This window comes from Crassostrea angulata, chromosome 3, assembly GCF_025612915.1.
Source record: "Crassostrea angulata isolate pt1a10 chromosome 3, ASM2561291v2, whole genome shotgun sequence".
Taxonomy (NCBI): Eukaryota; Metazoa; Mollusca; class Bivalvia; order Ostreida; family Ostreidae; genus Magallana; species Magallana angulata.
The window spans coordinates 24,430,849-24,449,544 of record NC_069113.1 but is presented as its reverse complement, the minus strand read 5'-3'; the positions used below and the strand labels follow the sequence as shown (position 1 = coordinate 24,449,544).

General features: G+C 31.8%; 2 protein-coding genes across 3 annotated transcripts; one reads left to right on the top strand and one right to left on the bottom strand.

The window, feature by feature from the left end:
* Nucleotides 1–846: 846 nt before the first annotated feature.
* On the bottom strand, nt 847–4,965 carry LOC128177870 (dynein axonemal light chain 1-like). The gene is made up of 9 exons (XM_052844768.1): nt 4,875–4,965; nt 4,582–4,623; nt 4,082–4,191; nt 3,186–3,241; nt 2,915–2,970; nt 2,343–2,432; nt 1,971–2,024; nt 1,679–1,802; nt 847–1,278 (listed from the first exon to the last, which is right to left on the bottom strand). The coding sequence occupies exons 1-9, from the start codon at nt 4,875–4,877 to the stop codon at nt 1,232–1,234; spliced, it is 582 nt and encodes a 193-aa protein (XP_052700728.1). The 5' UTR covers nt 4,878–4,965; the 3' UTR covers nt 847–1,231.
* Nucleotides 4,966–5,047: 82 nt separating this feature from the next.
* On the top strand, nt 5,048–14,988 carry LOC128177869 (putative surface protein SACOL0050). Of its 2 annotated transcripts, none has more exons than XM_052844766.1 (6): nt 5,048–5,151; nt 8,215–8,282; nt 8,731–8,934; nt 12,449–12,560; nt 13,380–13,469; nt 14,170–14,988. In XM_052844766.1, exons 1-6 carry the CDS (start codon nt 5,098–5,100, stop codon nt 14,884–14,886), a joined length of 1,245 nt encoding a protein of 414 aa, XP_052700726.1. In that variant the 5' UTR covers nt 5,048–5,097; the 3' UTR covers nt 14,887–14,988. The 2 variants fall into 2 exon arrangements, with proteins under 2 accessions (XP_052700726.1, XP_052700727.1); XM_052844767.1 differs by having other exon boundaries at nt 5,082–5,151; nt 8,218–8,282.
* The last annotated feature ends 3,708 nt before the right edge of the window (nt 14,989–18,696 follow it).

The following is an 18,696-nucleotide window of genomic DNA, read 5'->3' as shown; positions in this document are numbered from 1 at the left end:
AAAATATTTGACGTTTGCCTGGTTTTTATAGAAAGCCATACTGAGTTTGATACGTTTTCCTGGCACGTTATATAAATAATCTAATTCGAATTCGTCAGATTCGTTCAAATGTGCGGATCGGGGGGTTCGGGTTGGTCCAGAATCACTCTAGACCCCCCTCCCCCACCCCCGGAAAAATCAAATCTATTCAATTTACATGCTGTAGTTCAATTACCAAAAATATGCCCCCTAGCAAACTTAAATACTCCCCCCCCCCCTGGACATGAAAAATTTTCTGGATCCGCACACACATCCAATTTGCGCATAGACGATTGATTGATCAGCTTTTTGTGACAGAATTTAATTATGAACTAGTAATACATGTTTATATTTTGTTTGTTGTTCATCTTGGTTGCAACAACAGAAAAGTTATTTATGTTATTAACTAATCCAATATAGATATGGGGTAGAATTTCAAAAATTGATAAGATAATAACATTTAAACAAAAGAAAAGGAAAATACTTATTTGAAGTCTTCATAATAATGTTTACGCAAAATGTTCATTTAAATATATCTGTGCTAAAACAATATAAATATATATCATAGTTTACAGTATGTTCTTATCACCAGAAAAGTTGACTAAGTTAGGTGAAAAATTGCTGTTTGAATAACTGGGAACAATGCCAATCGAAAATATCAATGATTAAATTGTCTGATACCAGAAGCCAGTTGTCAATTACCAGAAGCCAGTTGTCAATTACCAGAAGCCAGTTGTCAATTACAAGAAAACAACATTGTTTTACATCTATGACATTTAATTGACATTTTAGCCACCTTTCTCACAAAGAAAACATCATAATCATTCATAAATTTTTAAAGAATTTATTGATTTTTCATGAGTTATAAGTAGTCAATATAAAAATATAACAACCATTTTTATAACAAGTAGACAATTAAAGAACCTTACTTCAGTTTTGTTGTTTCTTTCCTCAAAAGTATATTCTAACTCATCAGTTTTTTTGGGGGGTTTGCATAATAAATTAATAATGTTATATATGGTTCAACATACTACTACTAATATGACAATTTACTTAAATGTTGTAACAATAAAATAAATAAATACTGCAGTCAGATAAAAAACAGCACAGTCTGAAAATTTTTTTTTTCAATTTTGTTCATATTATTGGGCCAGTTTGCTCAAGTCCTTTTCTTTTGTAAGCTCCAAAATTACAGATTTTATGAATGTTATGTTCATGAATCCCCTTCATCTTCAGCTTCTTCACGAATGACAGGCACACCTAAGGAAGAAAAACAATTCAAATATTTTACAATGTCAAACTTTAAACCCTGAAAATTCCTGCAATCATCTTAAAATCTAAAATTTAGAAATGTTTACATTCAAATCAGATAAAAATACATGGATAAGAAAAAATAACTGAATTGAACATAATGTATTTGATTTTTTGAGTAAATGATAAGATATCTTTATAAAAACATAATATGGTGCACAATAACCTTATGGTAATTTTATGAAATTGAAAATTTTATGAATATTTAAAATCATAATAAAATACAACTTTTTCCTGCCCTGCATTTGACTCATGTCTTTGACTAAGAAGATTTGACTGATTCATTTCCAGTTTCACATCATTTAAAGCCATGTATACAGGAAGCAATAATAATAAGAAGGAATTTTACCATCAAGCTTTTTGAGTTTTGGGAGTTTCTTGGCCACATTGTCTCTGTATGTTCCCTCTGCTGTCTCCTTCTCCTCTAGGGGATTTCCCACAAACACCAACTCTTCTAGCACAGGTAAATCAGCCTGTTTTATAAAAGAAATCAGCCTTAAATTATGAGAGAGAGAGAGAGAGAGAGAGAGAGAGAGAGAGAGAGAGAGAGAGAGAAGAAATACATGGGAGAGAGAGAGAGAGAAGAAATACATGGGAGAGGGAGAGAGAGGGGTGAGAGAAGAGAGAAAAAACATATTTACCAGTTTGCCAAATTCATTACTGTCTTTCACTTGGTTATTTGACATATACAGGACCTGTCAATAAAAAAATGATGCAGTATATTTTTTAAATCAACAGAGCGCAATTATTATTCTTATAAATAAAGGAAAGGTATAAGCCCACCCCAAAATATACATAATTTCATTGAAATATTTAGACAACATAATTCAAATCTGTAAATAAATGTTCCATTGAGGTATTTTTTCCCTTTAGAATACCAGTATATGAATTTACAAATGTAATTTTACAGCTGCAAGACTCCAAACAAGATAATAATTCATAGGATGTACATGTACATTAACTTCCCTTTTTCAGTGCACAATTTTTTCTAAATGCAAAAGAATATTGCATACCTTCAGTCTTTTGAGGACATTGATTCCCTTAAGCTTTTCTATGTTGTTATATGATATCCACAATTCTTCAAGTGTGTCACCGACTGCTTCCTGAAATTTTATCCAAATACATGTATTGATTTGATACATGTAATAATTAGAAACATGTAAAAAAAAAAAAATGCTGAAAATAAGTAGTATCTGATATCATGAAAACTGCATGCATAATTGCATATTACATGTACTATATAGCTATACTTTTTTTAAGCCATAATTATAATTTCTTCATGCACAGGTCTATAGGGGCGGGGGTCTGGAACCCCCTAAAAAAAATTTGACTCTGCACATCTGTGATTTTTCATACATAATTTTATTTCAAACAGGAGTTTTAGCATTAACAAATTAAAGTAATTTATCATGAAAATCTGAATCAGAAGTTCTCAGCATAAAATATTGTCTAAAGTTATGAATATTAACAAAGTATACAACTACTTGTAAAGGAAATATTAAATTATACCTAGCTACTATGAAATAAAATGTATGCATTACAAATCAATTCATGTCTATCTGTTTATTAGAAAAATGCCACTTACCAAACCTGTGAGGGATTTGATGTTGTTTCTCCCAAGTGATAATATTTTCAAATTTTCTGAAATAATTGATGCATATCTTTTATTTAAAAAAAAAGGATTGTTTACAGAGCTAAAGATATAGAGTGAGGAGGGCATATAACAATTTACCATAAATTATTGGAATTGAATTAAACTATGAAATTCAAAAAGCTATTCAAATTTCAAAATGTGTATCAACTCAGTCATTGAAAAATCCATTAAAATATTTATAAAAACTCAGTTATATACTTACTCAAACCATTTAAGTTGGCAATTTTTTCAATGCAGTTTGTGGATAATGACAATTTTCTGAAAGTAAATCAAATTTTTAAGATATATAGTTAAAACTCATGGCTACATGTACCGGTAAATGAAACATACCACATAACAGGTGTTTTCTGTGGCTTGAAATTTTGGATTTAGGTCCTAAACAGAATTAAATAATATTCTGTTTTTTCTTAAAGTATGTATTATACATTGTATCAAATTTTGCTGTACTTTGTGTAATGAGAATTGTTTTCCATGATAATTTCATTTTTACATAATCAGTCACATGTTCAGGCAGCTGTAATTGTTGCTCAGTCAATGTTTATCTAACAATTTCTAGTAAAACATGCACTTGTCTCATGTTGGATATCAGAGTTCTGTAGGTCAAAAATGTGCACGAATTATATTTACAAATTTATCATGATTACTGTAAATAAATTCCTTTTCTTATATTAACTTCTTGACCCGTGATCATATTGTGCATTTATGTTTTACAGACTTAAATGTTTGATATCATTTAATTTGATTGATCATATTTGAAAATACTGGAATGATGGATTTCTTCTATGATTGTTTATCCACTAATTAGACTATTATCATTTAAGAAATCTTCCTTAGCCAAGGGTTTTTGGTTCACTCCACTCCCCAGAGAGTAGTACAGTAGCCATTGCATTTAGTGGATAATTTAAGAAGATTTAGCGATTACCACAGAAAATAAACAACCGCAGAAAAAACCTGTTACATGTATTAAAAATACTGCATGCATTCTAGAAGATGCATATCAATATTCATGCTAACAGACATACATCATTCATTCATATAGATCAAAGTTAATCATGACCATCCCTTATTTAATGTGACTCTCACACAATATTTACTTACTCGCAGCTAGCCAGTGTGGAAAGGGAGGCATCCATTTTCTCAATGGGAGGAATCTGACCAAATATTTTCACTTCCTTTGACTCTGAGGCTTTTACTCCCATTTTTTCCTCCTGTGATGAAATATTTAGAAATTCTATTCATTCAACTGTACAAATTATTGACATATAAACACTCTTTATCAGAGAGAGAGAGAGACTAACTAAAATAATGGTCTATGGTTCATATTTTGTCCCAAGATATGTGGGTTTTTTAAAAAAGAGATTAGAGAGTTGCCTTAAAGTTGAAATATAAGACATAAAACATAATAAATATAATTATGTAATGATGCAAAAATATTTTGAAAATATATAAGAGTAAGTTATCAATAAAATCTATTCAGAAGCTTGTCATTGTAAATAGAGAATCTATAAGGAAATGGATTTTCTTATAACATGTAAAAATTCGCATTCATCAGTTTACAATATTCCATATAGTACTGTTATTGTGTTCATTGTGCTTACCCATTTCTGTAGAGCCTCCTTAATTGTAGTACCTTTACCTGCCTACAATACAAACACAAGCCTTGAAACACTAATTTCTATATAAACTGCTCAATGTGAAAGTGCAGTTAAACAATACATTACAGTTTTAACCATATCATTTTAATAAGTTCCAGATAACACCACTGATTTTACCGAGTCATATTATGCAATGATAATAAAGAATCTCTTTCTTTTAATTACTTCTCACTGAATTAAATCATACTGCTAAAGTATATTAAAAGATGTCTCAATGTAAACAACTTTTCACCCACCATTTTGAAGCTTTGAGTGTCGTCAAGGTGACAAGTGCGCGTCTGCTGAAAAAAAACCTTCCGAAGTATCCAAAAGATTAAAATTATTTGACAAAACACTTAACCTATATCCATAATAATGTAAAAAGATTTAGGGTAAATATACTTGAATAAATATTTAATGAAAAAAAATCTCTGAGCCCCCCCCCCCTTTTTTCATTAGTTCCGCACTCACTCTGGAAGCATGGCTTCCGGTAGGGCAGTAGTGGCATGCCGAAGAGCTTCAACTATATTCCAGGTAATGCGAATGTGTGGATTTCAAAATTCAATATCATATGATCAACCTAGAGTAAAAAGATATTCGTAGCCTATTGAAAAATGAACTTGCATCAACGAAAATGTTTTGTAACTATAGTTCGAATTTCCTCAAAGGTTATCAAAAGTAAATAACTATGCTCATGCCTTATGTGTGTATTGTGAAAGTATATGTTTTTGTTATAAATGTTTCATAACATTTATAACACGCATATGCATAGGGCCTACGTAAAATTATACTGACCGCATTTAAGAATTTGACTTAAAACTGTAAAAATTATGCTTATCAGCATCATTGTCATTATAATGTTTGTTGCTGAACAAGTTCTTACAGCTGGTGAAGGACCCGTACAGTGCGAACAATGGGTGATACTCAGTTATCACATTTATGACTTGTCGATCGTCTCGAAGTACAGTAGTACTGAGCAATCTGGTCTTAATAGGATGCATAAAATAAATAATTATTATGAATTTATTCAATAGTTGTTTGTATTTAGTTTTTAAAACATCCAGTTCAATCTGTAAACTTTAGTGAAAAGAAAACGTTGTTTAAGCACGTGCGTAAAGTTAGCACTAAATAAATGGCTTAATCATAACATCCAGTAAGACTAATTTTAAAACCTGTCGGTCAACCCGGAAAATTCCGAACTCTTGAAAACTCAAACTCTTGAAACCTTGAACTTTTTCCTCTGTCCCATGGACTTCAAGCTGTCAAGAGTTACCTGTAATTAGAAGGATGATTTGTCTGCAAAATTGAAGGAATGCTGGAGAAAACGTACCCGGGAGAAATTGTACCCAGAAAACGTATACAATTCCTAGGGTATAAAATACCCAGTATGTTTTCTCATGGAGAAAACTAGAGCTGAAATGAATGTTCGAATATTCGCGAATGAATAGTAAATTTCTAATATTCGAATGCATATTTAGCATTCGAATATTTGGTCACACCCATATTATAAGAACTATAAACTAAGCAGCATCATGTTATTTCGTTACGATGAAAAGAAGTTAGATTTGGGAGCATTTTGCACTGAATGAAAGTAAAGACAAAGCCATTTGTAAACTCAGATCTATGACTGCCATACTTATTACATTGAAAGTAAAAGCAGGGTTTAAATTTTACGGAGACAAACATTCTGGATTTTTCAATTCATAATAGATGATGAAGAGATATTTTGCTAAAATGTTGGAACAAGTGCGAGTGTTAATATCGAAAGGTAAATCATAAGAATTTTTTTTAAAAAGTTGTAAGATATCATTTGTTCTTTAATTTTAAATACTAGTATTCAGGACATTTTCCGGAATTAAGGTCGTTATTTTTTTTTTTTTTGTACTATAATCAAACATGGCTGAAATATTTGGACTGACTTACGAAGTTACGAATCGGTCTCATACAGGATTGGGACTGCAGTATTTTATTAAAGATTGAAGTAATAAATCTTTTGATTGTAGTTGATGGAGATTATTAAAAAATTACATTACACATTATTTGCATAAAAAGTAAATGCACAATTATAATTCAACGGATACTCATAGTGTCAACTTCGAACTGACTTGTTAAAGCATTTTACACGTACAATCACTTAGTAATACAAACTATCAAACAGGCTTAATACCTTGTAAATGACGTGTACGAATATTCGAATACGAACCGAATAGCACTCACGAATATTGATTTATGGTATTCATTTCAGCACAAGAGAAAACGTACCCTAGGATTATCATAGTAGTTTTAATAAATATTTTGGGGTTCAGCAAAACAAATTATACAATAAACATTTGTATCATAATTCATTTGATTTTTTTTTTTTTTAATACATAATCATGTACATTAATTAATTAGACAGTAAATTGTCATATCCACTGAACAAACATCACCTGAGCAGTTTAATTAGTCAGCAATTAATCCATCATAGATGAAATCGTTAAAAAAATAATTTAGAGAATTTAATGATTAATATCTCAAGAAGTCGATTCGCGTGGTTCTTCTTTGGTAATATTTGCATTAACGTACTATTTATATCTAATTAAAATGTCTAAGTCCTTTAAATATCCAACAGATTCATATAAAAAAAATGCTATTATTAAATTTAAATATCTTTAAAATTCATATACCGTATTCCTCTATATTTATGCTGTAAAATAGTATTTAGAACTATTCAACAATATCTTAACGATTTTTTTAGGGGTACGTTTTCTCCAAGAGAAAACGTACCTGGGTACATTCTCTCTTGGAGAAAATGTACCCTAGGAATTGGATACGTTTTTTCCTGATACCAATTGGAGCTTGCTGACTCGCAAATATAACAATTTTAACATGGACAAGAGACCAAAGTAGTGGCTGAATTTCCAGCCATGATTTTTTTAAGAACTGTTCCAAGATTTAGTGAAGGTGTCTTTCCAAATATCAAACAAACTATTGAGAAGTGCACACTGTCAGGCATATATTATCCGTCAAAGCTCTGTCTACATTTAAAAAGAAAAGCTGGCTCTCTATGGAAGATTTTAGATGGTAGAACAATGCTGGCTCTCTATGGAAAATTTTAGGTCGCCAGATGGTAGAACCTTTTCTTACTTTTCAAAAGTTGCTTTTTATAAAGCACAACATTAGTCTTGGCATATTTTCCATTTATTCTTTAAACAAAATCAAAATATTTAAAATAGATAAATTCATTAGACATTTAAGTATAATCCTGGCTGATGTTCAGCTGGACTGGATATAATTTGAACCCTCACATTTATTAAATGTTTCTGCACAGTTTATGTGCAAATATAATTTCTTTTATGAATTTATGTTCTTCCCAGATGTCATTTTCTTTTTTTTAGTCAAAACCTGCATGTGTGCATGTCTCTTCTGCATCAGTTTTACTGTTGTTGCAAAATTTCTGGCTCAAATCAGCAACACATCTTAAATTGAGTTATTTGTCAATGATTAACTTTTCTTTTGGATTAAGATTTCTTTTACACCATGGGCTAATAGTTATAAATCTAGTATATAAAATAATGTTTAGAGGTGTTATAAATCAATGTGGTTTTTGTTCGTCAGAAGGCTATCACCTGTCGCCCATTCAGCATTAGACCAGTTCTTTCACTGTTGCAAAACCATCCCACAAGGTAGGTTCATATAGAAGTATTTTTGAATAATAAAACTGTTTTTAGATATGCCTTATTCTGCTTTAATGAATCTCTTTGGAGTTTTGCTCATGGACAAAATAATGGCTATGCATTATGTTTTGATTTTGTCTGTCAGAATTTGACTTCTACAGTCGTTGATACAAACTGTGTCTGGTAATGAGATTTGATGGCATTGCTCATTGACTGAACAGACGTAAATAACTCTTATTGATAACTTAATCATTCGACTTTTATATTAAACATACTGATTCTTTTTTTGGTGAAATTTCATGGCATTATTCATTATGTTTGTAGACAATAAAAAGATAGAATGCCTTTAATATCCGTTTGTGTTGCTCAGTAATTGGAAAGAATGCTTTCAATATCTGACTGTGTTGCTTAGTAACTGGACTTCTCTATATTACACTAGATTCTTTTTTTATTCTAGTTCATCCTACCATTTCCCACGGGGTCTAAGCACGATCGATACACAACCAACACAGGGGACAGAGGGAGGTGGAGGAGGCGGGGAAGATGAACTCTTCAGTAAAGTCATTGTAGAGGTCAAAGGTCATGACCCCAAGGTGCTGGACAGTTACTACTGGTATCTAAAGCAGACGGCTTTCCATTTAGACCTCGGTCCGCATGATACGTAAGTGTGCAGCTCTTTTATCTGACTGGTTTCAAAATATAAACAGGTTTTCAGCTTCAAACCTTCAATCTGTTTGTTTTAAATTTCTAAATGATTTTTAGCTCACCGAGACGAAGTCAGGGGGAGCTTATGCTATACCCTCGGCGTCGGCGTCGGCGTCGGTGTCGGCGTCGGCGTCGGCGTCCGGACCTGGTTAAAGTTTTTGTTGCAGGTCCTGTATCTAAGCTATTACTTGTCCTATCTTCACCAAACTTGCATGGATGATGCATCTGGACCTACTTATGGACTTGAAAGACTTGGATGCTGAATCTGAGTCCTAAATTTCAGATGCTGGAGGAGGTTAAGGTTGTTGGACCAGGTTAAAGTTTTTGTTGCAGGTGCCCTTTGATAGCAATATCTAAGTTACTGCAGGTCCGTACTTAACCAAACTTGCATGGATGGTGTGTCTTATGATACTTATGCACCAGACAGGCTTGAGTGCTGAATCTGAGCTATAGGTTTCGGATGCTGGAGGAGGTTAAGGTTTTTGGAGCTGGTTAAAGTTTTTGTTGCAGGTGCCCTTTGATAGCAATAACTAAGTTACTGCAGGTCCGTACTTAACCAAACTTGCATGGATGGTGTGTTTTATGATACTGATGCACCAGACAGGCTTGAGTGCTGAATCTGAGCTGTAGGTTTCGGATGCTGGAGGAGGTAAAGGCTTTTAGAGCTGGTTAAAGTTTTTGTTGTAGGTGCCCTCTGATGATTATATCTTAGTTACTGCTGGTCCGTACTTCACCAGACTTCTATGGATGGTGTGTCTTATGATACTGATGCACCTGACAGGCTTGAATGCTGAATCTGAGCCATACGTTTCGGATGCTGAAGGAGGTTAAGGTTTTTAGAGCTGGTTAAAGTTTTTGAAACAGGTGCCCTCTGATGATTATATCTTAGTTATTACTTGTCCTAACTTCACCAGACTTCCATGGATGGTGCGTCTTATGATACTGATGCACCTGACAGGTTTGAATGCTGAGTCTGAGCCATAGGTTTCAGATGCTAGATATGGTTAAGTTTTTTGGAACAGGTCACATGTTTAATTGATGATAGTACTTTTTCAAACTTGCATAGTTGATTAAACTGTAGTATGAATGAATCACAGAGGAAGCTTCAGATGCAGAGCTTGATCTCCATTATCAAGGATGCTAAAAAATATATCTTAGTTATTACAGGTCCTCACTTCACCAACTTGAATGGATGGTGTGTCTTATGATACAGATGCACCTGACAGGCATGGATGTTGAATCTGAGCCATAGGTTGCGGATGCTGGAGCAGGTTAAGGTTTTAATTGCTAGTGCCTTCTGATGATGATATCTTAGTTATTACTGGTCTGAACTTCACCAAACTTGCATGGAGATGCGTCTTATGTATACTGATGCACCTGACAGGCTTGAATGCTGAATCTGAGCCATAGGTTTCGGATGCTGGATGAGGTTTAGTTTTTTTGGAACAGGTCACATGTTTTATAGATGATAGCTTGCATAGTTGATTTAACTATATTATAAATGAAACGCAGAGGTTGCTTCAGATGCAGAGCCTGATCTCCATTATCAAGTATGCTAAAGAAATCTCCTACCTCACTCAAACCTGCTCGATAGATAGATGTATTTGTTGATAAATGATATAACATGATTCCTATGATATAGTATTGTATGATATGAAAGAGTATTGTTTGATATGATACAATATGATATCATATGTTATATTATAAAAAGTTATACGATACGATATGATATTGTATCAATTTTTTTTTATATTTTATGATATGATATTGTATCATGATATTGCTATGTATAGTATTGTATATTATGATACAATATCGTATAATATATTGTTTTTTTAATTTATTATTTTATCACATGATACAATTACATAAGATATTGCAAAATATTATATTGTATCCTATGATACAATATTGTATATTCTATGATATTGTATCATACAATATTGTAAAATATGATATTGGTTTCTGTAATATAGAATAATATCACATGAAATTGTATAATATGATACTGTTATATTATATAATATCGTATCATACGATATTGTTTAATATGATATTGTTTTATAATATGATATATTATCACATCACATGAAATTGTATTGTATGATATTGTAAAATATATTATTGTATCATATGATACAATATGTATAATATAATATTGTTTTAAATAATATTTTACTTTATCATATAAAGTTGTATCATTTGATATGATACAATGTTGTATCAAATAATATTGTACAGTGCATCATATGGTACAATATCATATTATGTATCAAAAATGATACAGTATCATACAATATCATACTATATTATACAATATAATATCATAAGTTTCAATGTTATGATGTATTATGTAATATGATATTGTAATATAATACTATATTGTTTTATATTTTATGATATTGTATTATTTGATCAAATACAATAACGTATAACACAATACAATGTCATATCATACGTTACAATATCATATCTCATCATTGATTATTATGGTATTTTATTGAATTATATGATATATGTTGTAAATATGATAGGATGCAATATTTAATTTTATATTATTGTATTGATTAACATATGAACATATGATTAGCATACAATTTTTTAACAGATGATATACAATATTGTGTCAAAACAATCCATGAATATCCAAGATCATGAAGTATGATTTTCATTTAATATGATAAAGGTGGTCTCATAGAGGTGAAGTCTCATAAGGGTGATGTCTCGTCTCGGTGAGCTTTGTAATCTGTGATTACCTATGTTTTTACTCTTGAGATGCATATAAACTGGTTTTTTGAAAGAGTTTTATTAAACTGTTTTGCACTAATAGAAATATCTTCTTAGATTTTCTGCAATCTGATTTATATTGTTTGTACTGCCAACCATTTGTTTTTATGTAAAGTATTGATTTAAGCAGTAGTATTTTATTCAAGTATTTTTAAAGCAATATGAGCTGCATTTTTTATGTTGATTTTTTTTTTTTACTAAAATGTTTTTTGTTCTAAAATGACAAAGATATCATGGTTTTTAAATTTCTGTTTGACATATTTTTGTGGAAAAGGCCTTATTTGGAGCAAAATTAAATTATTGTTGTCCTTTACAAAAATTGATTTGTTATATATTCCTTAGAAAAGAAATCTTTCCTTTGGTAAAAATTAATGATTTTTTCAAATCTTATTTATCATAAAAGTTTAAGTTTTATGCAGACTTATCATACTAGCAGGTTTTTGCAGCAAAATAAGATTATAAAAAATACAGCTCATATTGCTTTAAATAAATTGAAAGGAAGTAAACAGCAGAGAATTTGCCTATACATGTTCTCTCCTAGAATTAATCAATAGAATAATTACAAGGGTAGATTAAGATGTGAAGAGAAGATCAAATTAAGTATCTGAAGTATTAACACAGGTAAATGGTACAACCAAGCTTTATCAGTTCAGATTTCTGATGGAATATTTTGTCTTCTGCAGCTATGTACAAAAGAAACCGGTCATTGACAAGTTGACCCTGAACAAGTCGGTGCACATCTACAAGAAGCACAGAGTTCAGTACGAGGCTCGGACACACTATAGAACAATTATTGTAAGTCAGTAGTCTATAGAACATGTAGTGTAAGTCAATAGCCTGTAGAACAATTATTATAAGTCAATAGCCTGTAGAATAATTATTGTAAGTCAATAGTCTATTGAACTTTAATTGTAAGTCAATAGAACATTTATTATAAGTCAATAGTCAATTGAACTTTTATTGTAAGTTAATAGAAAATTTATTGTAAATCAATAGCCTGTAGAACAACTATTGTAAGTCAGTAGTCTATATAGCCTTTATTGTAAATCAATAGCCTGTAGAATAATTATTCGAAGTCAATAGTCTATAGAACTTTTATTGTAAGTCAATATAACATTTATTGTAAGTCAATAGTCTAATGAGCCTTTGTTGTAAGCCTATAGAACATTTATTGTAAGTCAATAGAACATTTATTGTAAGTCTGTAGGCTGAATTACTCTTGTGAAGGTGTTTTTTATTAAGAAATTTTTATGAACATTTCAACAAATAAATTTTATGGAGTATTTATTAAATAGTTTTAAGTTTTGTTATTCGGAAATTAAGTCAGATTGACTACATTCTTTATAGATTTGGTAAATTTCGCAGTTTGATGCCGACTGTATTTATGGAGAATAATCATTATTTACATTTATTATATAAAACCAAAGGTTTTATATTTTTACAAAATTATTATTATCAAAGTGTGGGACTGGGATTTAAAGCTTTCTGCCATGATATTTTATTTATTTATGAATTATATGATTATTTTAAATAGACTGTGATTCTTCATTTACAAATTCTATTGTTTTTTTTCATGAGAGAGATAAAAACCTGTATAATTTCTTTCCCTTGCAGTATTATTATTTAACTGGGTCAACAGCCTCAACATTTCTTGAGTACATTCAGAGAAACTTACCGGAGGGTGTGGCCATGAAAGTCACCAAGGTAAACATCTCCTTTTCAGAAACATACATGTATTCAGTATACTGGTACATATATCAAAATGTCTTCTCTTCATCTCTTCAACTTCCCTTGTTTATTCTTTTATTGACATTTTTTAAAAAATTTTATGAACTGTGTCATCTTTTTTTTCCAGACTAAAACTTGTATTTAAGCTTATAAAAAAAAGTAACACTTGAAAACTTTAAGACAATGGAATTATGTGTTAAATGAAAAACTTTTGACACACTTGTATATGATAGTCTAATTCTGGTTAATAACTTGTTGTATAAGGTAATTATAAATCATTTAGATAATGATATCACTGTCTAATTATCTTCAGTCTACGAAACAGAAATATGGTGAAGTCCATTATTATGGTCTGCTACAGCCCCCTCTCCTCATTTCACTTTTTTCTCCTTTATATGTACGCTGTAGCTCTTAACACTTTAAGCATGTCAGCAGTCAGTACTGAACTGGTCAACATACGTATCAAGCAGTCCTTGTAGTGTTAATTTGGCACAAATATTAACAATTATCTCTTTAAGGGTTCTTCAACAGTAAAAGATAAAATTGTGGCAAAGAAGTTTTACATGCAAAAAGTTAACAGTTCTGTCACCTTTCCTCTAGAATCTGACAATTCCTCATTCCTGATGTAATTGTCGAAAATATGTGTACACAATTACAAATATTTCTTTATTTTTAGTATAAAATGGAAAGGTTACCAGAACACTTACAAAAAGACACTGTATTCAGTTTGGATGAAAAAGAAAAGGCAGACTATATATTAACCGGAAAAATTGAAGATGACCTGAAGCATCCTGAAAAACTTAATATTCCTAATATGCAGAAAAGGGAAATTGCAAACAAACTTTTAAATTCACTATTAGACAGTAAATTTGAAAAGACTAAACCAAATTCAGTACAAGATAAGTCAGAGAGTTTAGTAGTTGCATCTCACCAAAAGCATACAGAAGTAATATCACATGAACCAGAACACAAAGAGATGATATCTTCAGAACCGGAACATAAAGAGGTGATATCTTCAGAACCAGAACATACTGAGGTCATCTCTTCAGAGCCGGAACATACTGAGGTGATATCCTCAGAACCAGCACATACTGAGGTGATATCTTCAGAGCCGGAACATACTGAGGTGATATCCTCAGAACCAGAACATAAAGATATTATCTCATCTAAACAAGACGAAAATGTAATAAAACAGCAGTCAAAGCAAGCTGCCTCAGAAGAGGACACTTCGTCTTCTGACAGTGATAGTTCTGACAGTGACAGCGATAGTGACAGTGACAAGGATGAGAATAAGAAAACTGACAAGGAAAAAGAACCTGAGGAAAATCCAGGAAACGAAAAAGACAGTGATGTTGATGCAGACACTGAAGTAAAACCCCCAAAAGAAAAGTAATTGTGAGTGCTTGAATACTTGGTCCTGAATGTTATATTTACCTGGAATTTGTTGAATGCAATTATGACAGAAAAAATGAATAAAAATATTATAGATATGCTACTTTGTTTTTTAAAATTGCGCCATATCTGACAATAGCATGTGCAAAATGGCAGAACAAAATAATGTCTATACTCTAAGGGTGCAATCTGATGAAAACCAGATCTATGACTTGCTCCAATTATTGTTGGTTGCTGTTTAAGTGTTTGGAGCACATCAAAGACATTGGTATTGATGAAAAGAGGAAAGTATTGTTGGTTTGCTGAACAAGTTATTGGATGAAAACACCCAATGTGGAATCCAGAACACCCCCCAAAAAGTCATGACTGATTAGCCCACTGGTCCACTGAGGGGAGTTAATTGACATTACATTGATTAATACTATATATTTATTGACATGCATCAACTCTGTGTACTAGTTTGAATACGCCATTCTCTTGAGAGTAACAATTTGATAGATTTGTGTTTACTGGTGATTGCTTTTTTTGAGCTGGCTTTTTAGACGGGGCTGTTGAACAGCCTCCGTATATTGCGATTGTCTTGCCCGTGACGTCAAATAATGAGGATTCCTTAAGCACCATCTAGCGGTGGTCGAAATAATGAATAATTATGAGATTCAATGAATAAACATGCTGTGCTTCTTTGTCTCTGTCGTATATCGTTCGCATATTATCAATTAATTTCTCGCGGAGACGTATCTCTCTTTACAGCTGCCCCCTACCCCCCTCCCCGCAAGTGATTTGGGAAGTCGGTGTATTTAATATATATAATTAAAACTGGTACCATACTACTGAACTTGAGTTCTCTGCAAATTCAAAATAAATAGCAAAATTAAGTTCATGTGTTTATTGTGTCCATAGTCTTAACGAGAGAGAGAGAGAGAGAGAGAGAGAGAGAGAGAGAGAGAGAGAGAGAGAGAGAGAGAGAGATTTCTGTTGAGAAAAAAGAAGTATACGAATTAAACTTCACAAACACAGTATATCAATCTTTAAATTAAATATCACAAACAGTGTATAATACTTCATTGTTAAGTATGCTTCCTTTCTCTTTACTTGAAATCACACATCACAAACAGTGTAGAATACATGTACTTCATTGTTAGACATATTTTTTTTCTCTTTGCTAGAAATCAAAACATCACAAACAGTGTAGAATACTTTATTTATTGTTAGGCATAATTCAGTTCTCCTCACTTGAAATGAAAACTTAGAACGAAACTTTTTTTCCCTTATCTTGGAAGGAACACGTGGTGCACCTCGCGCGTTGATTTGATTATCAGGGGTAACACGTGGACTTTGACTGAAACTGCGTGCTGGATTCAATCACAGTGTACTATATTCTTTTGTGGATACTAATTTTAAGAATATATAATATTAGTATATTTCAAATGAATTTACGTAAAATAACGCCTAAAACGCTCTCTCTCTCTCTCTCTCTCTCTCTCTCTCTCTCTCTCTCTCTCTCTCTCTCTCTCTCTCTCTCTCTCATAACGATCATAATAAAAGAACATCTGGATCGACGACACTCATTAATCAAGAAACCCCTTCTGCAAGATAGAAAAGGAGGGGGGGGGGGGGGTGTTGTACAGTTAGACAAAGTAGTTGGCAATTTAGAGGTTATCTTTTGTCTTGAACAGGTGTGGAAACCTCTAGGATATGCCGTTTTCTACCTTTGGTTTGCAAATCACTATACACAGGAAATAATATCAACTTAAACTAAATATACACAAGAAAAGAAATGTGTACATAAATAGTTTGCATTGTATTTTTTGAGTTCGAGTTGTATACATTTAATAACATGTACAGTTTCCCATGTTGTTTTATGATGCAAAATAATTTCCTCCTTCCTTTTTTGTAAAGATTAAACACATTTATGTAGTAATATATTAATAACAAGCTTATAAGGTTAAGATAAGAGAACAACACAAATTATTTTAATATTATCTACCTAACTCTGATGTCAACCTGAAAAATATCCTCACGACCTTAAATTGCCATAATACTAAACCGCTTTGCGAATATTCTAACATGATAAGCGGTAAGCATCATAAAATCATATATTGTCATTAGTTTAATTTCCTCCGAAATGATGCCTCCGTCTATCAGTACTTTTAGTATTTTGATTTCATTTGGCCCCCAGGAAGGAGAAGGGGTTGTTGATGTTTGATCATTTCATCTCGCTAGTTTATACATGTATATAATATTAGTCATGGAAAAAATGTCTGTTTATTGACATAATTAACAACTCTGTTATCAACGATTTCGAGTTATTCCAATTATCCCACTAAATAGTATAAATTGTGTATAAGGTTCGATCGTAAGTTCGTTATGGAGGATTTACTTCCAACACCCACGTCCCAATTGTTCTTCTAGAACGATGAAGAAGAAGAACATTGAACATATAGAATATTGAAATGTATCGAGGACTGAGAGAGAGAGAGAGAGAGAGAGAGAGAGAGAGAGAGAGAGAGAGAGAGAGAGAGAGAGAGAGAGAGAGAGACTTACTGCCAATCAGGTTACTTAATGTACATGTATTGAATTTTTCAATATGGAGACAGCTGTTTTACAGCTATGTCATGTCGGTAGCGAAAAGGGTAAGGATTCATTCAATCTTTGTTGTCACGTTTCCTATCACTGAACGCAATGTCGCACATGCACCCTTGATAGATATAATTATATAAGAAATCTTTATTGACAGGCTCTTAAAGGTGAAGAGAATCTGATTTACGGTTTAAAAATCGTGCAAAAAAGGTAAATAAAACCGTAAAACCCTACAAAATCTTCTTTTTAACGCACGGAAGTACCAAAGTGACATTATTTAGCAAAATGATAGTCTTAATTAAGGTGGATTAACACATCATCACAAAATGGCTGACCGCTTATCGAAACGACATTTCGTTTTATTAAAAGGATTTTGTAGCCAGAAAGAAAGTGAGCGCACAAGATTGTAAGTTTGCAGGATTCCTGGACACGAATCAATTGGGATTTAAATGTCTATAACCTCGAAAGGCTATATACAGGTTTCAACAAAAATATATTATGTTGAGAGTCGAAGTACATGGCTATTCTGGTTATTAAAAAACTCACAAGCTTTCAAAAAATGGCAATGAGAGGTAAACCGATATCTAGTTGGAAATGTTAATGCAAACATATTTTAATGAAGTTATATTGTGTATATCCTAAAAAACTAGTAATAAGAAAAGAAAATAGTGTTCATTCAGCAGATCTAGAAATCAATAACAGCAAATTAAAATATACCGGCATATTATAATTCAACATCATGTTATAATAACAAACATTTAAAACAAAAAAGTTAATTTTTTTTTAAAAGACCCCCAGTTGGATTTGATCCCAAAACACTGAATGTTTGTATTCACTTATCCAGGACGAAACCACTGAGCCATGCGAGACTTGTCAATATACATGATATATGCTCTATAAAGTACTGTTTGAAACAGCATTGTCATATCAATCGACTTTGTTTTTTATCCTTCAAAAAATAATTTGAAAAAGTACATAATTAGTCATCTCTGGGTCATCTCTCCATCTTTTTTTTTAAAACAACATTTTTAATGTTGAAATATGTTATCTTTACACGTTTCAAATTTGTGGAGAGAAGACCCAGAGACAACAAAATCATTTAAAAACAGTTGTAAATAAGTAGGATTTTGCACGAATTGCATCGTGTTGCTACATTTAGACCCATATTATGATAAAACCTTTTGCATTTCAAATATTTTTCCACTCATTCCACATCCAACAGAAACCAAAT